Consider the following 25,785-nt stretch of genomic DNA (forward strand, 5'->3'; position numbering starts at 1 on the left):
TCCCCTCTTTTGCGATATACGTATTGCACAGCTTGATGTAGCGATAATGATAAATTTCCGATTTATTGTGCATTAATGTAAACCACCAAACTCACAACACCAGACCAGAGCGTGGGCTGTTGTTTTAACAAGTCATGCATTCATCCAGGCTTTGGCTTGGTCTCTAGAACTATGGTCTCGTAAAAGAAAATGTTTCTTTGATCCACTGAGCCCTAAAAACCTCTGTAAGTCACACCATGACTTTGATTTTTTTCATCAGTTAGTCACAACTGCCTATCGGGTGGATACAGGCTGTCCGCGGGGGAAAAATGGGGAAACTGGTACAGGACACGCAGAAAAGGTTCATGCACATTTTTTCCCAACAGAAATAATGTGGGTCGCAGTAAACACTTAAACAACAAATAAGGGTAAAGGAGGTGAGAAGCAGACACATCGAATGGTTTTTACATTTTTTTACCCTCCTAAACCCTGCCGCCTGCACAAAGGGCCCTTTAGTGCTGATCACGTGATACATGAGCACTTCATGCGCTGCTGTCGCAGTGTCCGAAATTAGAAAATTAGACAAATCAGAGTGTAGTTTGTGTAGGCAGCCTGCAGACAACGCAACGCATCTATAGATCACTTTGACACTCCATGCATGCAGCATTTGTGCACGGTACGTGCACCTTACTACTGACTAGAGTGTGGCGTAAGGACAGGGTACGACAGCACCACATGGACGTCATGACCCCTGTGACCCTGCGGTAGATAAAGTGGGTTTTGATCATGGATGATTATAGACACTACCGTCAGAAAAGAATCTGTGATTAACCTAAAGAACGTCTTTGTTTTGATGTTTTGTGTAGCTCCTATTTAAGTATGACCTGGTGAAATATGACATGGTAAAAGATGAGCCAGTGAGAGACCAGCACGGCTTTTGTCAGCGAGTGAAGAAGGGTGAGTAATCTAAACATTTTTTTGATCTACTTCTCCCAAGAAATGACACTTTTTGAAAGCATTATTCTGTCTTTCACCAGGGGAAACTGGACTTTTGCTGTCCAGGGTGAGCGCCATCAGCCCGTTCTTTGGTTATGCTGGAAACAAGCAACTGACTGAGAAAAGGTTGATGAGAAATGTGTTGGTGAAAGGGGATGCCTACTTTAACACTGGTGACCTCATGGCTGAAGACCAGGAGGGTTTCATTTGCTTCAGGGACCGTGTAGGAGATACCTTCAGGTAGATTCTGTTGACCAGAATGTCCATTCAACAATACCAACAATTCAGTACCTCCCACATTTCATGAAATACCTATCCATGATTGTTACAGTATGTTGTCTTCTGCCTACAGCAAGTCTTCTGCTTTTCCTTTGGGCTTTTCTCTTCAGGGTCTCCACAGCCAATCAGCTTCCCCCGTCTGTCTTCTGCATCCTTTAACAGCAGCTACCTTTATGTCTTCCTTCACTGCATTGAGAAACCTTCTCTATGGTCTTCCTCTAGACCAGGGGTCTGCAACCTGTGGCTCTAAGACCCCACGTGGCTCTTTGGCCTGGTAGAAAAAAGATAATGACTTGAATTGAAATAAGAGCTTTGTTAGTAAAGTTCTGTCATTTATGTGTAGAGTTTTAAGCTGAGGAAGTCTTACATGAGACCAGTGCTGACAATAAACTAAATCAAGAGGCATTGAGATCTGTACTGTTCCTGTAAAATGATGGTAAACGGTAGGGCTGCACGATATGAGGAAAACTTGCGATATGCGATATGAGTGATCAATATTGCGATAACGATATAATTTGCGGTAAATAAACAAATAGCAAAACAACCAAAAGCATCATTCCCATTTCACTGCAACAGTTTAAAATGTATACTCCAAATGACCCTCGGCGAGGTAGGATGCAAACATCTAACATAAAAGGGTCCATCCGATTGGTCAAATGCGTAAATGGATTTATTTGATTCGTTAAATGCTTCAAGCTGCCATAAGATTGTTTTAGCATATTTAAGGTAACCATTTATTACGATTTGTGATGACTTTTGCGATATGCATATTGCACAGCTTGATATTGCGATAACGATAAATTTGCGGTATATTGTGCAGGCCTAGTAAACGGTTTGATCTATTGTTGAGGTGGTTGATTATTAAAATAGGTTTAAACGCTTGTGTCTAGTTGTGGTTCAGAGCCAAGGTTCCTAAGGTATAATTGCAGGTAAATCTGTTGCACCTGGGGGTGCTTGTGGTTGGTGGGGGTCATCTGATGGGTCCGAGGTTTAGGCGCCTGGTAACCAGAGCTCCCATTGGGGGCCTGCTTGCCTGTAAGCTCTGCAACTTGGGGGTGGTATCTAGCCTTGCTCCTCCCTGGCAGTGTGGTCTTGAGGGGTCCGGTACATGTGGGGGTTGTTGTTCCTGTTCTCTTTGTCTCTCTTGGCTCTTGGATGCCTGGATCGGCTGGGCTGCTGTGCTGTCTGCCCCTAGCTCTGGGGTTGGGGGGCCGGGCTTTGCTGGAGCATTCAGTGTGATGAAGGTTCATTCTAAGAAGCACACATTCATTCAACCCACCTGCTGATTGACTTTAGCACAAATATGGGCATGGGTGTTGTTTTTACACCCCCTCCAATAATACTGGTAATGCAGATCTAGTGTGTGTCTGTCTGGGTGCAGAAGTCCTGTGAGATAAATCTTCCATCATGAATGTATGAATAGACTTCCATCCTGTAAACAGTTGTGTGCAGACTATTGGTTGATGTGTGAACTAAGTCATGCAATTTACTGAGGATATTATGTTATGACTCTGTATTATCAGCCCCCCACCCCCCACCCCTTACCCCCCCTCTAACACCCCACTCTCTCTCTCCTTTTCCGTCTAGTCCAACAAGGAATACATACAAATATGAATATTATAAATAAAGCTTAGCCTCAAATCCTAAAGGGGTGTATATAAATATACTCTGTCTGTCTGAGGATCCATGAACCCCCACTGTAGCAGTCAAATCTGTCCAACAAAGAGGCCTTCAGCTGTTGGACAGGATGAGTTTAAAACCTGCTGCCTCTGAGGGGGTAGTCTTGGCTCTTTCTCCCTGTGTTCCTGGCCACACATACTGTATTTCTAGAGCCTGGCTGATTTTGGATTGCCTTCCTGCTGGTGGCCTGTGCCTCCTGTCTTTCACCTGAGTGGTGGGAATAGCCCTTTGCCTTAGCCCTGTGTCGGAACGCTGGGATCCATGCTTTGCACTTTTTCTATCCATATTCTCCAGAATCATTCACCTGAACACCTGCTCACCTCTGCACAAACACGGATGTTTGTATGTGTGAGACATGCCAGATGTAAGAAATGTGTAAATTCTTATTAGTCCCAAATGCCTTTGGCTCTGGTGTCACTCCTCATGTCTCATCTCCTTTTTCTTATTTCCTCTTTTCTGTTTCTCTTCTGCTGCATCTCAGTCTGACATATTTTCGAGCCTTCAACTCATTTTCCTCTCCTAGTTTTTCCCCCTCCTTTTTTGGCATCCTGATATCTGAGGCATGTCTTCTCTACCTCACGTTTGGGATTTATTAGGGAGCCAAATATTTTGGATCAGTTCATTTCAAAGAGCCGTTCAAAAGACTTTTGGCTATTTTTAAAGTTATTTGCTTTTAAAAAGCCAACCTGGGGCCTCATTTCTAAAGGTTGCGTACGCACAAAAGAAGGCGTACGCCACTCTCTACGCAATAGTTGAGATTTATAAAAAGCAAACTTGACGGGAAAATGTGCGGTCCTTCACGCTCTGACCCAGGCGTACGCACAAAAACGGGTGAAATGAGAAACGGCGACACCGTCGGCAGATGGAAGAAACACGTGAAAGTGAAAATGACAATCCTGCCTCTCAGAAATAACATGAAGACTTCACAAAGCAAGTCTGACAATTAACATCTACACAAACACCCGTTTGATCGATCAGCAGTGAAACAAACATAAAAATCAAACGAAAATTACAACAGAAATTCAAATGAACACTTATTTGGAAAAAGAAAAGTGAAACATGTTCTGCAATATTGGCATGTTGTGCAATTCATCTTCATAAATAATATAGTTAACAGAACAAAATAATGTACAAAACTGATTAGCCGCGTTTATAGTGTGTCCGTCTGGCGGAGCAGATATTGTCAGGAGCCGGAGCCAGGGCGGGTTTGGTGGGTGTTTTCTCACTTCCGGTTTTGGGCTTTTATTTTGTTACTTCCTTTCAGGGCTCACTGTTTCACTAGGTAACTTCACCAGTCATCACCGGCACCTGTCTGCTCACCTGTTTGTCATTCCCATTTGTGTATTTAAACCCTGGTCTGTTTGTTTCTTGTCACTGGGTCGCTTTGTAAGTTCGCTTCAGTCATTTCAAGTACTATTGTGATTAAACCTTGTTTGCTTTTGAAGCTCTTTTCGCTGTCCTGCATTTGTGTCCCGACTCAACCTTGACAGACATAGGTTTAGTAATAGTATTAGACAGACAGATAGATAGATAGAGAGAGATGCATTAATTGTCCACTGGGGAAAGTTGTTTCATAGTAAAACTTTTCTTCATAAGGTACAGAATTATGGTATTCATGCATATGCCTTTAGTTTGTTTTATTTTTGATAAAACAATGTATGGCGTATGTCTCGACCATTCAGAAAGCAACAAGAAATTACATTTGCGCTGAACAATTTCTCATTTCCACGTCGATTATTACCGACATCTGTAGCTTGTCAGATGTAATTAAATGGAGGGAAATAAAATGCCCCATCACAATGCGTAATGACGCACAATGGCTGATCTTGCGCTCTTAGAAGATGTGGCAAATGGAAGAATTCGGAGTGAACGCATCTTTAGACAACAAGAAGACTTGTTGGCAAACGAGGACGAGTGGCTTATGAGCCGGTTCCGACTTCCTCCAGCCGTCCTGTTGGAGCTTTTGGGGGGGGTGTCACCCGGTGCATCTGGCGCGTCGTGTCCCCCTCCGCCTCAGTCACCACTCCACTAAGGGATTCCCCAATTATTGCCGCCAGTCTCTCATCAGGAGGGGTCAGCTCCGGTGTCGTCCCCCCCCCCCCCCCCCCCCCCCCCCCCTACCCGTGGCAGACACGGGTGTGTGTGTGGGGGGGGGGTTCCAGCGCTAGACGTTTTTTTGCCTCGACTTTGATGTCCGACCATTTCTTTTTTATTTCGGCCACTGTCCGAGGTTGTGAGGCTACAGCATTTACGGCGTCTGCCACCGTTTGCCACTCAAGTGCCTTTATGGCATTAGTAATGCCCACACTGTGCCCTCCAAACAACATTATTCTCCTCTTTTCCACCTCGCCAACGATAACTTCTACTTCACATTGAGTGAAGTTACGTTTTTTTTATTTTCTCTCCGTGTTTGGCATGGTTTCGCAATCAATGAATATTAATTTGTGGGCGTTTCACGGACTATTTATGGGCAACTATGGGCGTGTCATGAGGCCGCAAAAGCTGCGCAGCATTTAGAATTGGTTGTGATTTATTAAGGGAAAGATGCGTAGGATGTGCGTGCGCACGGTTTTATAACTCCGAATATTTCTGTGCGTACGCACGTCCCATGTTTCATCCGTACGCCACTTCTGACGCAAATCCTACGCAAAGTTTTATAAATGAGGCCCCTGGAGTTTATTCATTTTTTCCTGGAAATAATCAGAGGACTGATGGGCTGAGATCTGGAGAAGAATAATTCAAATTCAGATTTTGCACAAATAACTGAGTTCAAATTATCTTGGAAATATTATTTTAGCTTAATTTGTCATGTGTGAACAAGATGTTAAAGTATGATTGGGATTCATTGTAAATATTCCACTGCCAGCATATACAGTCTGTATATATAAAGAGTGTGTATGTGTACTTTGAATGATGTTAGTAATGCAACGTCTAAAAAAACCTTTTCTTACTGACAATTTTTTTACAATACTTATACTATAACAGTGCTATACTTTTAAACAGGCTGTATAATAATGTTGATTTTTTTTAATCTGGCAGCAGCACAATCCAGTTTCTTTCAAAATAAAAATGTGTCAAAGATCCTCCTAAAGCTGTAAATTCACTTATTTTATGCAATTCTGTCATTTGAGAACTTTGCTTCTGAACAGAAACTAAGGTTCTGCTGCAGCAGAAGAGTAGAACATTATATTTAATCTTAATCTAATAATAAACAGTTCTGACAATAGATTCAATCGTTATAAAACATCTGACATGTCAGCATTTTGGAGGATTGATAAGACATAAGGTTTCTTATTTAGTATCATGTCAGGAGGGGTTAAAAACAAGATTATTTAACTATTTTAAGATCATCTCATTAAAAAGTAAACTTAAATGAAAAAACGTAACGAACAAACCTTTTATTGATACACAATAAAAAAAAAAAAAATCAGGCTGAAGCTCCAAGCAAAAACTTCTGCTGAAACATTTTAACACAAAAACAAACAGAACAACTTAAAGTCACGACTACGACTCCAGAACCAAACTGAGCGCCCCCCCCACCACCACCACACGGCTGTTGCCTGCATGCGCTAACCCTGACGTGATGTTTGCATCTCAAGTTAGAGGATGAGCTCGTTTGAGCATTTATGTGAATGAAGTAAAGAACCAAGTAAAGAACAAAGTAAAGAATGAAGTAAAGAATGAAGAAAAGAAAAAAGTACAGAACAAAGTAAAGAACAAAGAACGAAGTACAGAACGAAGTAAAGAACGAAGAACAAAGTACAGAACAAAGTCCGGTTTGCATTTTGTCCGGTTCCGGGTTACAGCACGGACGCGTGTGGGCTCACGGCGGCTATGCAACTATCTTCAAATGACTTGAAAAGCTGAATTTCTCCAATAAAGAGAGCTGACCATGGCCCCTAAGAAAAACCAGAAATACGAAGACCTTAAAGAGACTCTTGATGATGTCCAAGCTACGTTGTATCCCTTTATGGAACAAGTTAACGCGAAGCTAACTCCGCTCTTAGTGCTAATGGAAGAATTCCTGAGGCTCCGCGCTCGGAACGAGCAACGAGATAACCGGGTCGACATTCTGGAGAAAAGACTGGACGATGTGGAACAACAAGTAAGGATGAATAATATCATTCTCACTGGAGTACCGATCAAAACTCGGGCAAAGCTAAATGCACTGGAGTTAGCATTGCTAATACTAATAGCGCTAGCAGTTCTGAAAGGGAGAGCGATGGAGAGTCTTTGGAACACCAAGTGGACTCATTTCTCACGTCTAAAGGGATTTCCCTGGATCTCAACACCATCGAGACCTGCCACCCGCTCCCCAGGAGAAAGGAGACGTATAAACCAGAGATCTTCATCAGGTTTGTGAATCAAAAACACAAGCTAGCTCTGATGAATCAAAGGAGGAATCTGAAGGGTTCTGCTGCTTATCTGAATGGCCATCTGACCAGAAGGAATGCTGAAATCTCCAAACATGCCAGGCTTCTCAGAAAGCAGAAGCAGATTGAGAACACTTGGTTTAAAGGCTTCAGGATTTACGTCAAACCACTCCGTCCACCGGACCGGGCCAAGGTTCTGGTTGTGAACACCATGAAGGACTTAGAGAAGTGTTTGATCACGGACGTCTGAAACAACATGCAGTAATAAATCAAAGAGCCGAATCATTTCAAGAAATATTACGCCTGGATGCAACACTTTCTCCATAAGTCTGAATTTACCTGATTATCAACAAAGATCTGACCTGCAGACAACTTGACCTCAACTCTTACGCGCCGCTGATATCAGCTGAAGAAGGATATGGACCTCTATCCAATGTCTGCAGACATAACAGCGAAGAGAACTATAAGTTTTGTTTTAAACCGAGAAGAACGGCTGTTAATCAGCAGAAGAAGAAGGAATACCAACTTTGGTCTTTCGACAAATATGGACCCTTTTTATTTTACTACATAGCATTACTTTATCATAAAAAAAGAAAAAAAGAAAAGAAAATGATAAATAAAAATACAAAAAAATAATATATGATATAGTAATATTTTCTTAATCATATCAATGACTTTTATAAGTAACATAATCTGCATATATTGTGGATACTTTATTGCCATGTTGATTTCTAAAAATTATTTTTTACAAAATAATTTAAGTAATTCATCTTTGTCATGTGCTTTATCGATACTTCAAGATTCTTAATTATGTCTGATAAAAGTTAGGAACCAGATATTGATAAATCATGTAATAAAATGGTTACAGTAGAACAGGGGTGGGATGATACAAGTTCGCTTCCTTCCACTCCCTTTAAAGCAATATTTAATTTTATGTCTAATTATTCTAAGTTTGATTAGTTATTGTATGAATGTATAACTGATGATTGTATTGTTTTTGTGTATTATTCCTATTTGATTGCTTGAAATAAACCATTTCAAATCAAAGTAAAGAATGAAGAAAATAACTAAGTACAGAACAAAGTAAAGAACGAAGTGAACGGCTCCCAACCGAACGCGAGTCGATTTGCTCGCCATTGTCACATCTCTACTTCCATGTCACACACTGTGGTTCGTCTGTCACAAACCGCGCCTGTGCTTCCAACTGAAGTTAAATCCAGTCAGACCGAACCTTTTTAAAATAAAAATGGGGTTTAGAGAGGGGCTTCTGCAGACATTGAAGTTTCCTAAACAAATAAAAAGGCTGGGCCCCTAGAATCAGTCATCTTTACTCCTGTTTTTGGCGCCCCAGCCTATCGTGACCATATCTCGGTTTTCTTTGCCGCTGCAGTCGAGGTCGGCGCCGCTGATGTTCCAAAATATGTTTCCCTTTTCTCTGGCATCGTTGGTTTTTTTAGTAGCACTCATATTTAGCCTCAAAAAACTTAAAAGAAGGCGGATGTTTACGGTATACTTTATTCTGCGGCTTTTGGGAGTTTACTGTCATAATTGAAATTTTTTCCACAAATTCTACGTAAACCACCGATAGCTTTTTGTGAAAAAAACAAACAAACTAAAAACGACTTTTGTTTGGCTAATTTACAATAAGGAATGCAATTTATGAAGGTGACTTTGTTTTGGAAGTATTTAACAAAGGACAACAATACATAGTTGTTGCTTCTACTGCAAAATACTGGGGGAACAGATTCCGCCAGGCTGGATCAGCGGCCTGACAGAATCTCTGTCATTGTTTTAGGTAAAATATGCAGGAAAAATGTTCAAATATGACAGTAAACTCCCCAAATCTTTAGAATAAAGTATATCATAAACATCCACCTTCTTCTTACGCTTTTTGTGGCAAAATTTGAGGGCTATGAAACAATCAGCAATGCCAGAAGTCGTGCCACGACAAATTCTGGCAGGGGAACCTAAGTGGCATGTTGTCAAGTTACCGTGACGATGCACCACACCACGTAAACCTTTTGTCTTAACCCAACAAATACCAAGAATTAAGTACTAAAAAATGGTTGAATATTTACAGTACAGACCAAAAGTTTGGACACACCTTCCCATTTATTTGAATGAAAAGGTGTGTCCAAATTTTTGGTCTGGACTGTAATTCTTTTGTAAGTGACCGTGGTATAATGGCCTTCAAAGTGTTTATTATCAGCATTAACGCACTTCAAGGAAGCAACCGTCCAACGCAAAGGCTTCCACGTTGTGTGTTAATTTCTGATAATGCACACTTCGTCTGCCATTATCTTTTGTGTATTCATCCATACTATGCTAGAAATAGTATTAAACCAAAATGGGTTGATGTTTGCTGGACGTCAGAACAGAGAAACCCTGCTTGTCCCATCAAAAAGCATTGAGCCTCCCTTCAAAGACAACATAGAGTATAAATGTCCAACCTGGAGCAAAAAGAGTTTAGAAAATCACCAGAGAAGATCGTCAATTGCTGACAGAAAAGCTGGATAGTTGACCAGAGAAAACGTTTGGTTTTAGAGAGCTTGTCAGGAGTTCATGCTGCTGCCTCTCCAATAGTCTGTTCTCGTATCTAAAGCTTGGACTGTCATTCATTCTTGTCAGCTGAATATGAAGTCAGCATTCTGGTCTTTACGCTAATAGGTTAGCCTTTTTCTCTCTCAAATTGTTTTAATATTAGTCCACTTCCCACATTTTATAGTTACTACACCGGGTAGCTTTGCAAAAATATTATCTGTAATTACTGGAACTGTGATTGTCCTGAAAAATGTCTTCATCAATAAAGGTAAGTGAACCCTGAAAATCTGGGAACCTCTGACCAGAGACAGGTGTGGCCAATGTGGAGCTTGTTGCTTTTTTCCCCAGTTGGTGCTGCAGCAGGAAAACAATATAGCAATCAGTATCTACAGGTGTGATAGAGAAAGTACTTAGCTGTACTTTTACAGTTTATTACTTTGATTATTTTCTGATTCTGGTCATTTTCAGGTGGAAAGGAGAAAACGTTGCAACCACAGAGGTAGCAGAAGTTCTTAGTGTGGTGGATTTTGTTCAGGAAGTCAACGTTTACGGAGTGGAAATACCAGGTACGAGCACGCAAGAGAGACCACATCACGCCGATCCGCGCATCGCTTCACTGGCTGCCTGTGCATTTTAGAATTCATTTTAAGATTCTTCTGCTTGTTTTTAAATCTTTACACGGTCTTGCCCCGCTGTACCTCTCTGAGCTTCTCTCTCCCTATTCGCCGGCACGGTGCCTCAGATCAGCTGATCAGATGCTTCTGGAGGTACCGAGGTCCAGACGGAAGCTCAGAAGGGACAGAGCTTTTGCTGTAGCCGCTCCGAAGCTGTGGAATACTTTGCCGCTGGCCATTAGAGAAGCCCCTTCACTGTCCATTTTTAAAACCCGTTTAAAAACACATTTTTATGCCTTGGCTTTTGGCCCAATATGAGACCACTGTTTTTCTAACTGTTTACTGTTTTCTATAGTTTTATCTCCCTCTGTGTTTCCCCCCCCCTTAACATGTTTTAATGTTTTTATACTATTGTGTTCAGCACTTTGTCTCAACTACTGTTGTATGAAAGTGCTATATAAATAAAGTTGAGTTGAGTTGAGTTGAGGTAAGGTTTAGAAATGTTTATCAGAAATAACAGTTACAATATTCTTGAATTCTAATTCCAAAAACGTCTGAAGAAATATATGCAATAACAATTACAGAGCAGTTGACCTAAATGAACCATTTGACCTCTCTGTGTGAAAGGTCATGAAGGCAGAGCGGGAATGGCAGCCCTGATCATCAGACCTGGCTTTGCATTTGACGGGGACAAACTGTTTGACTGTGCCGTAAAAGACCTGCCGACGTACGCCCGTCCGCTGTTCGCCAGATTGCGGGTAACAAGCAGATTCTTACTAAATTGATGCCGTTTCTTTGAATTTTAGCTGCTATGGGTTTGGAGAATGCAAAGACTTGGTGTCCTAATGGACCCATGACAGACGATGCAGTGACAGCCTTTCAAAATAACCCGTGTTTATATAATAATAATACATTTTATCTATAGGGCTTTTTTTAGCACCATCATAAAATGTTTATTTGCTTAGCTGTTGGACAGGACAAGTTAGAAAAAAAATGTCTAAAAAAAATGTATAAAAACATGAAAAAGCTACTGTTAAAGTGAATAGTTCATTTGGAAGAGACTAGTTTTTAGCTTTGATTTGAAATGTGGGAGTGTGTCAGTGTTGCGGAGGTCAGGGGGGGAGTGAGTTCCAAAGCCGGGGAGCAGAGCAACTGAATGCCCTGGATAGAAGAAGAGGAGCGGAGAGAGCGAGCAGGTATGGAGACATGAAGGAGGTCAGAGAGATATGGAGATGCAAGGATGTGAAAGGCTTTGAATGTGTAGAGATAGATTTACTATTGAATGTGGTATGGAATGGGAAGGCAGTGAAGCTGTTGAAGGATAGGTGTGATGTGGTTGATGGAGGGATTGTATGTGATGATACAAGCAGCTGAATTCTGAACCAGTTGAAGTTTATGGAGGGTTTTCTGTGGAAGACCAAACAGAAGTGAGTTACAGTGGTCCAGGCGGGAAGAACAAGACTGTGTACCAGTACAGCAGTGGACTGAGGAGTGAGGGACGGAGACGTTGTATGTTACGTAGATGGAAGTAGGCCGATCGGGTGACGCTGTTTATGTGAGAAGTGAAAGAAAGACTACTGTCGAGGATGACACCCAAACTCTTTACCTGAGGGGAGGGAGAGATGGTGGAGCCGCCGATGGAAAAAGAGAAATGGTTGGTCTTGCTCAGGTTGTATTTCAGTGAAGTTCAGTTTTATTGCTATTGAGTTTTAAAAAGTTTGAGGTGAACCAGGATTTGACTTCATTGATGCAGTCAACCAGCGCTAATGGAGGCAGTGTGGAGTTGGGTTGGCTGGAAAGATATAGCTGGGTGTCATCTGCATAGCAATGGAAATGGATGTGGTGTTTTTGGAAAATATGACCAAGTGGGAGAAGGTAGATAATAAAGAGGAGTGGACCGAGCACAGAACCCTGAGGGACACCAGTTGTGATAGGGACAGAATGAGAAGTGAAATATTTCAGTTGGATATACTGATTACGGTCAGACAGATAGGAATGAAACCAGTAGAGGAGTGCCAGAGATGCCAATGGAAGAGAGTCTGTTCAGGAGGATAGAATGAGAGATGGTGTCAAAAGCTGAAGATCAAGCAAAATGAAGATGGATAATAAACCACAGTCAACAGAGAGGAGAAGGTCATTAGTGATTTTTAGAAGAGCAGTTTCAGTACTATGAAGGGGACGGAAGACAGATTGGAAAAGTTCATACAGATTATTGGAGGACAGATGAGCATGAAGCTGAGCAGATACTGTTTTCTCAAGATTTTTTTAAATGAATGGAAGGTTGGAAATGGGACGGTAATTATTGAGGTCTGTGGGATCTGAACCTGTTTTTTTAAGTATGGGAGTGACAGCAGCAGTTTTCAGAGCAGGAGGAACAATTCCAGAGGTGAGGGAAGCATGGATTATGTTGGTGATGAGAGGACAAAGAGAGGGAGCTGTGGCTTTAACAAGGATGGTGGACAGTGGGTCAGGCTGGCATGTGGAAGGTTTGGATTTTTTAATTAATGTAGAGATTTGACTAACTGTGGGTAGGGTAAATGAAGAAAACAAGGTGTCAGATGTCAGAGACGGGATGGAAGATAGAAATGAAGCAGAGTAGGAGGTAAGCTGTTGATGGATAAGGTAGATCTTTGTGGTGAAAAATATAACTCCCTTTACTGTGTTTCTGTACATTACCACAGTAAATTTGAAATAAAACAACTCAGATGCCATTGAAATGCAGACTTTCAGCTTTTATTCCATGGGTTGAACAAAAAGATTGCATTAAAAAGGTAGAAAAGCATTTTTAAACACAGTCCCTTCATTTCATGGGTTCCTAAGTAATTGGACAAATGAAATAACTGAAAACCAAATGGTCATTCCTAATATTTGGTGGAGAAGCCTTTGTTGGCAATGACAGCCTGAAGTCTTGAACTCATGGACATCACCAGATGCTGGTTTTCTCCTTCTGAATGCTCTGCCAGGCCTTTACTGCAGCGGCAAACAGTTGCTGTTTGTTTGTGGGCCTTTCTGTCTGAAGTTTAGTCTTCAACAAGTGAAATGCTGCTTAAGGGTTCAGATCAGGTGACTGACTTGGCCATTCAATTGGCCAATATTCCACTTCTTTGCTTTAATAAACTCCTGAGTTGCTTTGGCTGGATGTTTTGGGTCGTTGTCCATCTGTATTATGAAACGCCACCCAATCAGTTTGGCTGCATTCACCTGGATCTGCGCAGACAGGGCTGCATTCACCTGGATCTGCGCAGACAGGGCTGCATTCACCTGGATCTGCGCAGACAGTCTGTCTCTGAACACCTCAGAATTCATTGGGCTGTCTCTGTCCTGTGTCACGTCATCAATAAACACTAGTGTCCCAGTGCCACTAGCAGCCATGCAAGCCCAGACCATCACACTGCCTCCACCGTGTTTTACTGATGATGTAGTGTGCTTTGGATCAGGAGCTTCTCCACGCCTTCTCCATACTTTTCTCTTGCCATCATTCTGGTAGAGGTTGATTTTGGTTTCATCTGTCCAAAGAATGTTTTTCCAGAACTTTTTTAGATGCTTTTTAGCAAAGTCCAGTCTAGCCTTCCTATTCTTGAGGTTTATGAGTGGCTTGCATCTTGCAGTGTTCCCTCTGGATCTACTTTCATGCAGTCTTCTTTTGATGGTAGACTTGGATATTGATCCGCCTACCTCCTGGAGAGTGTTGTTCACTTGGTTGGCTGTTATGAACGGGTTCCTCGTCACCATGGAAATGATTCTGCCATCATCCACCACTGTTGTCTTCCGTGGACGTTCAGGTCTTTTTGTGTTGCTGAGTTCACCAGTGCTTTCTTTCTTTCTAAGGATGTACCACACTGTTGATGTTGCCACTCCTAATACTGTAGCAGTTTCTGGTTTCATGGTTTTTTTCTGTTTTCTCAGCTTAATGATGGCTCTTTTTCTAACGCTCAAAAAAACCATAAACTAATTAATACAAATTGTTACATTACCAAAGGAGGTTACTCAACATGTCAAGCCAACAACAAAAGAAAACACAAGAAAACACCACACAACAGTCGATCCCTGCAGGTGAAGCAGAATGCTTCTAGTATTATTTAACTGAAAGCAGAATTTCACCTTTGAGAAAAAAAAAACTTGTTTTGGGCCGGAAAATAAAAAAATATATATATATATATAACAGAACGCAAAGACTATGTCTTACGCAAAGCCTGGGCAAAAAAGTCCGGAACAGCCTGGGAGACGATGGCAACACAGCAGCAGCAGTGAGACACAGAGGAGCACCGAGAAGAAATCATCTGCAAGAAGCTTCGTGTCTTTAGGAGGTGTTCCCCCCCTTCTGCAGAGGATCAATGAGGACACGTTCTTTACTTTTTCTGTTTTTTTGCTGCTGCTGTTCTTTGTTCTTGTTCATTAAGGGAGTTGACCAGTCAATACGTTATCTATATTTTGAAATGTGCAATTCTTTTCCAGAGTGACAAAAGGTATTAAAGTTATTTATTTTAATGTTAATGGACTCACAAATCCTATTAAGCGTAGCAGAGTGCTAACTAAGATGAAGAAACAACAAGCACAAGTGGTGTATTTACAAGAAACTCACTTAAATGATGAGTAACTTGACAAATTAAAGAAAATGGGCTATACAAATATGTTTTTCTCCTCAGACAAATCTGGCCATAGGTGAGGTGTGGCAAATTTAATCTCCAAAAATTTGAATTTTGAAAAGTCTTTTGAGATTAAAGATAAAGAAGGTAGGTTTGTTTTGGTCCGGGGAATGATTGATGGTAATTTAATCACATTCATGAATGTATATGCACCACCAGGAAGTGAATTTCTGAATTTCTTTAAAAAAAATATTAATATAATGGTAACAAAAACCCAAGGTTTATTGATTTGTGGTGGAGATCTAAACATATGACTAAGGCCGGACTTGGATAGTTCTAGTGGGAGAATACAAGAACCAAATACTTTACATAAAAAGTCTCTGCAATCTTGGAGGAGGTGGGTGTGATAGACGTATGGAGAGATCTTTTCCCTACAAGGAGAGACTACTCTCATTACTCGGCCCCACACTCAATTTGTACCAGAATAGATTATTTCCTAACTTTTGGTAAAGATAAAGATACCATCCAAAGATGTAAATTGGGATCAATAGATATAAGCGATCATGCACCATTATATCTAACTATTCATTTAAACACATGTCTAAAACTATTGTCTTGGAAATTAAATTAATCCCTACTCAAGGACATAAATATTAAAAAATATATAACAAAAGAAATGAACGATTTTCTTAAAATAAATGATAATGGAGAAGTGTCACTGGCCTCCGCCCAGTGGGACATGCCCGGAACACCTCTCCAGGGAGGCGTCCAGGAGGCATCCGGACTAGATGCCCGAGCCACCTCAACTGGCTCCTTTCGATGTGGAGAAGAAGCGGTTCTACTCCGAGCTCTCCGCGGGTGACCGAGCTTCTCACCCTATTTCTAAGGGAGCGCCCAGCCACCCTACGAAGGAAGCTTATTTCAGCCGCTTGTATTCGGGACCTCGTTCTTTCGGTCATGACCCATAGCTCATGACCATAGGTGAGTATTTGAATGAAGATCGACTGGTAAATTGAGAGCTTTGCTTTTTGGCTCAGCTCTCTCTTCACCACGACGGACCAATACAGCGACTGCATAACTACGGACGCCGCTCCGATCTGCCTGTCAATCTCACGCGCCGGTCGTCCCTTGCTTGTGAACAAGACCCCAAGATATTTAAACTCCTCCACCTGGGGCCGGGACACTCCACCCACCGAGAGATTCAGATTTAGTGGTGCTGACCCTCATCCCAGCCGCTTCACACTCGGCCGCAAACCGCCCGAAAGCACGCTGGAGGTCCCGGCTCGATGAAGCCAACAGGACTACATCATCTTCAAAAAGCAGAGAGGAAATCCTGTGGTCCCCAAACCAGATCCCTTCCGGCCCTGGGCCTAGAAATTCTGTCCATAAAAACTGTAAACAGAACCGGTGATAAAGGGCAGCCCTGCCGGAGTCTAACGTGGACCAGGAACAGGTCTGACTTACTGCCGGCTATGCGAACCAAGCTCCTACTCTGGTTATACAGAGACCGGACAGCCCTCAGTAAGGCTCCCTGGACCCCATACTCCCAGAGCACCCTCCACAGGATACCACGGGGGACGCGGTCAAACGCCTTCTCCAAATCCACAAAACACATATGAACTGGATGAGCGAACTCCCACAATCCCTCCAGCACCCTAGATAGGGTGTAGAGCTGGTCCACTGTTCCATGACCAGGACGGAAACCGCTCTGTTGTGCCTGAATCCGAGGTTCGACTTTCGGACGGACTCTCCTCTCCAGTACCCTGGCATAGACTTTCCCAGGGAGGCTGAGGAGTGCAATTCCCCTGTAGTTGGAACACACCCTCTGCTCCCCATTCTTAAAGAGGGGAACCACCACCCCTGTCTGCCAGTCCAGTGGTACAGTTCCCGACTGCCACGCTATGCTGCAGAGATGTGTCAGCCAAGACTCTCCCACAGCAGCCAGAGACTTGAGGTACTCAGGACGGACATCATCCACTCCCAGGGCCTTGCCACTGAGGAGCTCGTTGACTACCTCAGTGACTGCAGCCCGGGTAATAGACAGCCCCACCCCAAAGTCCTCATTGTCTGCTTCTTCAAAAGAAGACGTGTCAGTGGGATTGAGGAGATCCTCGAAAGATTCCTTCCACTGCCCGACAATGTCCCCAGTCGAAGTCAACAGCCCTCCACCTGCACTGAATACGGTGCCTGTGGAGAACTGCTTTCCCCTCCTGAAGCGCCGGATGGTTTGCCAGAATTCCTTCGAGGCCAACCGATAGTCGTTCTCCATGGCCTCACCGTACTCCTCCCAGGACCAAGTTTTTGCCTCCACAACAGTCCAGGCCACAGCTTGCTGAGACTGCCGATACCTGTCAGCTGCCTCTGCAGTTCCGCAAGCCAGCCAGGCCTGGTAGGACTCCCTCTTCACCTTGACATCCCTTACTTCCGGTGTCCACAACCGGGTTCGGGGGTTACCGCCGCGACAGGCACGAGAGACCTTGTGACCACAGCTCCGAGCAGCAGCAGAGACAATGGAAGTGGAAAACTTGGTTCACTCGGACTCAATGTCTCCAACCTCCCTCGGTACCTGTTTGAAGTTCTCCCGGATGTGGGAGTTAAAAACTTCCCTAACGGAGGGCTCAGCCAGACGTTCCCAGTAGACCCTCACAGTACGTTTGGGTCTCCCAAGTCTTTCCGGTCTCCTTCCCCGCCGGAGAATCCAACTCACCACCAGGTAGTGATCGTTGGACAGCTCTGCCCCTCTCTTCAACCGAGTGTCCAAGACACGGGGCCGAAGGTCGCCTGAAACAACTACAAAGTCGATCATTGACCTCCTGCCTAGGGTGTCCTGGTGCCAGGTGTATTGATGGACAGCCTTGTGCTCGAACATGGTGTTCGTTATGGACAAACTATGACGAGCACAGAAGTTCAATAACAAAACACCACTCGGGTTCAGATCAGGGGGGGCATTCCTACCAATCACACCCCTCCAGGTGCCACTGTCATTGCCCATGTGGGCATTGAAGTCCCCCAGGACAACAATGGAGCCCCACGTTGGTGCACCTTCCAATACCCCTTCGAGAGCCACCAAGAAGGCCTGGTACTCCGAACTGCTGTTCGGCCCGTAAGCCGAAACCACAGTTAGAGACCTGTCCCCCACCCGGAGGCGGAGGGACATGACCCTCTTGTCCACTCCAACACTTGGCGGCTGAGCTGGGGGCTCACGAGTAAGTCCACACAAGCCTGCTGCCTCTCACCTTGAGCAACTCCAGAGTGGTAGAGAGTCCAACCCCTCTCTAAGAATTAAGTTTCAGAGCCCAGGCTATGTGTGGAGGTGAGCCCGACTATAACTAGACGGTATCTCTCAACCTCTCGCACCAGCTCAGGCTCCTTCCCTCCCAGAGAGGTGACATTCCATGTCCCAAAAGCCAAGTTCCATGACCTGGGTTTGGGCCGCCAAGGCACCTGCCCTCGACTGCCACCCAAACCACATTGTACCGGCCCCTTTTGAGGTCTCCTACGGGTGGTGGGCCCATGGGAGAGTTGTCCCACGTCGCTCCTTCAGGCTGTGCCCGACTGGGGCCCGTAGGAAGAGCCCCGGTAACCAGGCGCCCGCCTGCGAGCCCCAACCCTGGGCCTGGCTCCAGAGTGGGAGCCCGGTGACGCAAATCCGGGCGGCGTAATTGGGTCCTTGTTTTTTCTCGTCATCAGGGGGTTCTGAACCGCTCTTTGTCTGGTTCATCACCCAGGACCTGTCTGCCATTGGAGACCCTACCAGGGGCTTAAGGCCCAGATAGCTTAGCTCCTGAGACTACTCAAGCTGTCAAACTCCCCCACCACGTTAAGGTGGCGGTTCACGGGGGAGCAGGCCACAAAGCTTCTGGGAAAATGTCCTTTGGACAGATGAGACAAAACTAGTGCTTTTTGGTAAGGCTCATAAGCTCTATGTTCGTAGACTCAAAAATAAAGGATACAACGAAAAGAACACTGTCCCTACTGTGAAACATGGAGGAGGCTCAGTTCTGTTTTGGGGCTGCTTTGCTGCATCTGGCACAGGGTGTCTTGAAGTTGTGCAAAGTAAAATGAAATCTCCAGATGATCAAGGCATTTGGATAGAAATGTGCTGCCTAGTGTCAGAAAGCTTGGTCTCAGTCGCAGGTCATGGGTCTTCCAACAGGAACATGATCCAAAACACACAGCCAGAAACCCCCAAGAATGGCTGAGAGAAAAGCGTTGGACTATTCTGAAGTGGCATTTTATGAGCCCAGATCTGAATCCCATTGAACATCTGTGGAAGGAGCTGAAACATGCCATTTGGAAAAGACACCGTTAAACCTGAGACAACTGGAGCAGTTTGCGCATGAGGAGGGGGCCAAAATACCTCTGGACAGGTGCAGAGGGCTCATTGACAAATACAGAAACCGTTTCATTGCAGTGATTGCCTCAAGAGGTTGAGCAACAAAATATGAAGTTATGGGAACCATCATTTTTGTCCAGCCCTTTTTCATTAGTTTGTTTTTTTAAAAAATTCTGTTAATCAACAACTCAAAAGTAATGGCTGATTTGGATTATTTAATTTTCAATATATTTGAATTTATTGTTACTTTTGAACGTTTCAAGTCATTTCAGTGAGCATTGTGGACTTTCTTTCCTTAACTGAGGGGTACCAACAATTTTGTTTACAATTTTTTACATCCCATTACAAAAGAAGATAGTTAAGGATGTAAAACGTTAGAACTTGATCCTCTTTTTCACTTTATATTCGCGAATTGAATCCATCAAAATTAATATTCTACTGAGGCTACTTTATCTTTCCCAGACGCTAACTATAAATATCCATCAAAACCAATTTTATTAAGGGGACAAAATTATATCACGATTCATATGGGGAGGTAAAAGACCCAGAGTTCACCTTAAAACGCTTCAATTACATAAAAATAAAGGAGGGTGGGGCCTGCCTTCTCTGAAAGATTATTTTCGGGCAGCTCAAATGAAGATGGTGATTAATTGGTGTAATGTGAACTATAAAGCTAAATGGAAAGACATGGAAGAGAATTCACTAGCTATTCCCATACAAGCAGTCCTGGTGGACCCAAATATCCAAAAACATATTGACAATATTTTTAATCCATGAGTTAAGTGTACACTCTCTATATGGAAAAAAGTAGTTAAAGAATTCAAACTAGAAAACGACCTCTCAATATTCAAATGGTATGCCTACGATTCTAATTTTGCTCCAAACAAATTGGATTCACGTTTTAAATATTTGTCCACCAATATTTGGAAGTTTGATTTAGGATGGCAAGGTTTCTAGTCTTGAAACGTTGAAAGAAAAATAGAGGTTTGAAAAGCAGGACTTCTATAGATACCTGCAAACAAGGCATTATATAGACACAAAGATTGGAGTAAAGGTGGAAACTAAATGAGATCTGGTTGACAAAACTACAAAGGCATATAAAGGTGGGATGTCAACTTTAGAACAGGGTCATTTAGACGTTTCTGTTTTCATCAGGATTTAAAGCATAATTTGTGATAATAAATGGTTTCAACCAACCACTAACTTTGAGTGGAAACAAAATGTTTAAGTTATTGTTCATATTCTCTGAAATGTAGCCACAAGGGGGCCCAAGCCACGGATTAATTGTGCTATTCCCAAGCCTGGATAAATGTAGAGGGTTGTGTCAGGAAGAGAATCCAACATAAAATCTTTGCCAAACCAAATATGCGAATCAGACCTATGATATCCATACTGGATCAGTCTAGGCCGGGGTTAACTATGACCGCCATCAGTGCTGTTCACTGACAGGGTGCCTGTGCAAATGGGACTACTGTTGGTCCAAGGTGAGGAAGGTTTGTTTATAGCAAGAGAGAGAAGGAGGGCCTAAGGGCAGGGATGTCAGTTTAGTTTAGTGTAGTTTAGCCATTACCTACTGAATTCTATGACTGATTTCAAGTGCTTATACAAGTATTGGTATGAAGCCCATTAAGACAACTCATTCATTCATTCATTCATTCATCTTCTTCTGTTTGTCCCTTTCGGGGTCATGGGGCTGCTGGAGCCTATCCTGGCCACTTATGGAGTGGGTTTTCTCCGGGGACTCCGGCTTCCTCCCACCATCCAAAAACATGCTTCATAGGTTAATTGGTCACTCCAAATTGTCCCTAGGTGTGAGTGTGAGTGTGCATGGGTGTGTGATATGTGAGACACTGCGACAGACTGGCGACCTGTCCAGGGAGTCCCCTGCCTTCGCCCACAAGTGGCCGGGATTGAGACGACTATTGTTGTAATATTGGACTATATAAATAAAGTTGAATTGAATTGAATAAGAAAGTCATGAATGTTGGACTGAGAGTAGAGACTTTGAATGTTGGAATTATGACAGGAAAAGATAGTTGACATGAGGAAGAGGAGGAAGGTTGACGTACTGTGTGTCCAGCAGACCAGGTGGAACAGTAGCAAGGCTAGAAGCTCAGGACCATGGTTCATGCTGTTCTATCATGGTGGAGATGGGAGGAGAAATGGAGGAGGAGTTACCTTAAAGGAGGAGTTTAAGAGTGTTGTGGAGGTAAAAAGACTGTCAGATGGAGTGATGAGTCTGAATATAGAAATGGAAGCTGGAGAAGGAGGAGAAATTCTGGTTGGATGTTGATACAGTAATCACAGCCGTAGTGTTTTGGAACACCATAGACAATGGATGGGAGGTTAAGGAGTTTTACATATACACTACGCGGGTTACGCACCCACGACTTGGCGGACCAAATTTGGTCGGCGGGCCCTACTTTGGGCACCCCTGATCTAGAGCGTTAGAGCAAATGTTTGTTTTGAAGACGTGAAATGACAGATATGGTGTTTGTTTACTTTCTCAGGATACATTGGAAATGACCAGCACCTTCAAGCAGCAGAAGTTCCAGTTGGTACAGAGCGGCTTCAACCCCTCAACCATCTCGGACCCGCTTTATGTGCTAGACTACCATCAGAAGAGCTACGTTCCTCTTACAGATCAGATTTACCAGAATGTTGTGAGTGGGGAATGGAAGCTGTGAAAGGAAGATGAAGCTCAGTGGGATCTAGAGCCTTGAAGGATGTGATTCTGGGAAAATTAAGCACTATATCATTTTTAAAATAACACACATCATTATGATTACCTGGAAGAGATACGGTAAAAAACAGATTGTTAAAATTACACTGAAAAAATGTATAAACACAACACTTTTGTTTTTGCTCCCATTTGTCGTGAAAAGAACTCAGATCTGAAACTGTCGCAGTTAGGCGAGCAGGAGAAAACCCAGATGCAGGGAAGAACCATGAGCACAATGAAGCAAAGTCCCAAGGTTTTATTTACAAGGGTTCAACTTAGGTATCATAGACTCAGGGGACTAAAACGCACAAGATGAGCCGACACTAAGAGGGAGTTCCCTAAATACAGTTAGGGCTGATAAACAAGGTGTAGGCAGCTGTGACTGCTCCAGGGATCCCCAGGGGAATGGGCGGAGTCACAGCCACCACAAAAAACAAACCAGTAACCCACAAAAGAAAAATGTTCAACAAACATCTGTGATAGTCAGCACTTCTTGGTGAGAGAATCCATCCCACCTCAAAGCTGTGCCATATCAAGATGCTGGTTGGACGCTATCACAGATTTAGACACATATCTCAACAATATTTGTGTTTGTAGAAAATGTTTCAGATCTTATGACAAATAGGAACAAAAACTAAAGTGTTTTGCTTGTACATTTGTAGTGTAGTTAAGGACTAGGCACATTTTCTTGGCTTCTTGCAATCACAAATCAACTTTTTAGAATGTTGGCAAAAAAAGTTTTTTGTAGTAAATCAGACCAATCTCATGAAAACAGACAAGTCAACACTAAAAGTTCTTTGTAAGTGTTCTTGCTCATTATTGTCAATGACAGTCTGTGTTACGGTGAACAAAAGACCTTAACCTCACTGAAAAATAAAATAAGAAAATTCTAACAACACTTGTAATTTAGAGTCGTTATTTACTATAATTATAATTACCATAACCAGGGTTAACTATTAGCATTATCCAGTAAGGGTCTTTAGGAATACCTATCACACTACTGCCTACCTCATAACATGTCATGCCGGCTCAGACGCCACCGGCCAAACAAGGTCTACGTCAGGTTCTGGGGAACCAGAGCACATTGATGGATGGGCTACTGGAACAAGACGGAAATGGACTACATGTAAAGAACAAGGTTCTGTTGGACTGCTACTACTAAAGTAATTCTACTTGGAGAGGTTACATGCAGAAAATGTCGAATGGCTGGATGAGTCCAAACCCACAATCAAGGCTAACTGCCAAGCAACTGGTAGCTCAATGTTCTAACATCCACAAACAGCAACTCCTATCACAATTTGAGATTAAGAAAAGCCTTTCTTTTTGTCATCATGGGCCTCTTGGCTGCATCTCTGATCAGTCTTCTCCTTGTTTGAGCTGAAAGTTTAGACGGACGGCCGGGTCTTTGTAGATCTACAGTGGTCTGATGCTGCTTCCATTTCAGTATTATCTCTTGCACAGTTCTCCTTGGGATGTTTAAAGCTTGAAAACCCAATGAGCTGCAGCGGCCATTCGAGTCAATGTGACTAAGGCTTAAGGCTAATTAATGTATGTTACACGCACTTATGACGTATGAGTTATGCTGTCATACATGTCCTTACGCCACACTTCAGTCGTTCAAAAAGTTCAAGTACTGAGCATGTGATATGTATGCGCCCTCAGGACGGCCACTCAAACCATGCTCTGATTGTGTAATTTCCTTTTTTCCAACAGTCAGCCTGCAAGGAGTTTGTCTGTGTGCACGAGGAAATACGAGTCAGAGAGACTTGTGACATGAGGACTCTACAAATTCGGTCACTCTCCATAGATATACTTAATACTTGTAAGTAGTTGTGTTGAAACCCTGTTATGGTGTGAGTGCATGCGTGTATAAGCACCAACATGTAGTTTACTGATGACACTCATCCAATGACTTTGTATCATCACCCCCTCCCCCCCGTCTGAGCAGCTAAAACTCAATTAAATAAAATTCAGCTTCAGTTACAAAAAGGGGTTTACATGAACATGACTGTAAAAGTAACACATGTTCATCACAAGATCCTCTCAGTTGCAATCTGTGGAAAGAAAAGTTGTTATATAAAACCAAAATATAAATAAAACAAGTCAGTATGAGTGTCATGTAGGAATCTTGGTTTCACTTCCCAGGCCGGGCAATGAGCTAAAATCCAGTGTGGGCCCTTAGGCAAGACCCTTTTTAAAGCTGCCTATCTGGGTCTCTCTGTGACTTAGAAACACAGGGTTGCATCAAGAAGGGCATCTGGCGTAAAAACTCTCTGCCAGACCACCTGTGGCGACCCCACCTGTAGCGACCCGTAAGCCAAAAGGTGAACAACATTTGATACAGATGACAACCAACACCAGTTGAAATCGCCTATCAATAACCTATCAATACCATTTCCTGAAATTCACTTCAGTTTAAGTCTGAAAAAGAGTTACTGATGGCAGATAGAGGCTTTAGAAACTAGCCATGGTCAAAAACTGACCCCTAGGCCAGATATATTGTAGATCCATCTGTCTGATTTCCAAACACACGTGATCCTTTCTGGACTGCTGGAGCCTGTCCCTGCTATTGTTCGGGGAAATGAAGGTACATCCTGAACAAGTCACCAGGTCATTGCAGGGAGCACAGTGGCCTCCAGAACCCTGAAATGGAAGGCCAAATTTGGGTTTTCCCATACCAGACTGTCCGGACCATCCAGCCAAACTGAGCAATCGTGGGAGAAGAACCTCGGTGAGAGCGGCAAAGAAAAAGCCAAAGATCACCGTGGCTGAGCTCCAGAGATCAGTGTGGAGAAAGTTCCACTGAGTCAACACCACTGCAGATCTCCATCGGTCTGGGCTTTATGGTCTGAGAGAGGCCTCTACCCAATCCAAGACATCTCAAAGCTCACATATAGTTTAACAAAAACACATGAAGGACCTTTTGGGGCTTTATTTTAAACAGTATGTGTAGAAACAACCGGGCCCAAATCATCAACTGCCCAAGACAATCCCAACAGTGAAACATGGTGGTGGCAGCATCATGCTTTGGGGTGTTTTTCAGCAGCAAGGACAGCTGGTTGCAACTGAAGGAAAGATGAAAGCGGCTAAGAACAGAAAGATGTTGGAGGAAAACCTTCACCCAGAGTGAAGGTTCACCTCCCAACAAGACAATGACCCAAAACACACCTCTAAAATGAGAAAAGAGGGCCTCAGAACCACTCTGTGACCATTCTTGACTGGTCCAGCCAGAGCCCTGAACTAGACTCTACTGAGCCTCTCTGGAGAGACTTGGAATTGGCTGTGCACCAATGGTCAGCTCCGTCAGGTTAGCAGCTCAAAAGGGTTCTTTGCCGAGTGAAGGGTCTGAGTACTTATGATCATGGCTGACTTTTCAGCTTTCTGTCCTCTTTTTTTGTAAATTTGCAGAAATGTCTACCCCTCTGTTTTTATTTTGTCATGATGGTTCCTTCAGTGTTGAGAAATGAAGTGAAATGAAATAAAATGAAATCTTTGCATTTATAAAGAGTGAAACATTTTAACCCTTGTGCTATCTTAGATGACCCCCCCCCCCCTTCCATTGAGGTGTTCTCCCTACCATGACAAAGGTGGATAAAGGTGGAAAGATTTCATGTAATCCATGGACACCAGTGAAGATCACAAATCATTGAAGAAAAAAGGTTCAGAGCACTGTCTAGTG

The 25,785-nt window shown here is 43.2% G+C and overlaps 1 protein-coding gene across 2 annotated transcripts in view; it reads left to right on the forward strand.

Moving 5' to 3' along the window:
* The window catches only part of slc27a6 (solute carrier family 27 member 6), a 63,674-nt gene extending 40,672 nt beyond the window's left edge, over window positions 1-23,002 (forward strand). Inside the window, exons 6-10 of one of the 2 annotated variants that reach the window (XM_023960484.2) lie at window positions 846-936; window positions 1,017-1,215; window positions 10,317-10,414; window positions 11,090-11,220; window positions 21,895-23,002. In XM_023960484.2, coding sequence (XP_023816252.2) covers window positions 846-936; window positions 1,017-1,215; window positions 10,317-10,414; window positions 11,090-11,220; window positions 21,895-22,071 — 696 coding nt within the window. In that variant the 3' untranslated portion in view covers window positions 22,072-23,002. Of the gene's footprint in view, window positions 1-845; window positions 937-1,016; window positions 1,216-1,327; window positions 1,662-10,316; window positions 10,415-11,089; window positions 11,221-21,894 lie in introns of those variants that run through there. The other variant, XM_078955541.1, reaches the window with a different exon arrangement.
* The last annotated feature ends 2,783 nt before the right edge of the window (window positions 23,003-25,785 follow it).

The sequence above is a fragment of the Oryzias latipes genome, chromosome 12 (genome assembly GCF_053564925.1).
Source record: "Oryzias latipes strain Hd-rR chromosome 12, Olatipes_Hd-rR_3.1".
Classification (NCBI taxonomy): Eukaryota; Metazoa; Chordata; class Actinopteri; order Beloniformes; family Adrianichthyidae; genus Oryzias; species Oryzias latipes.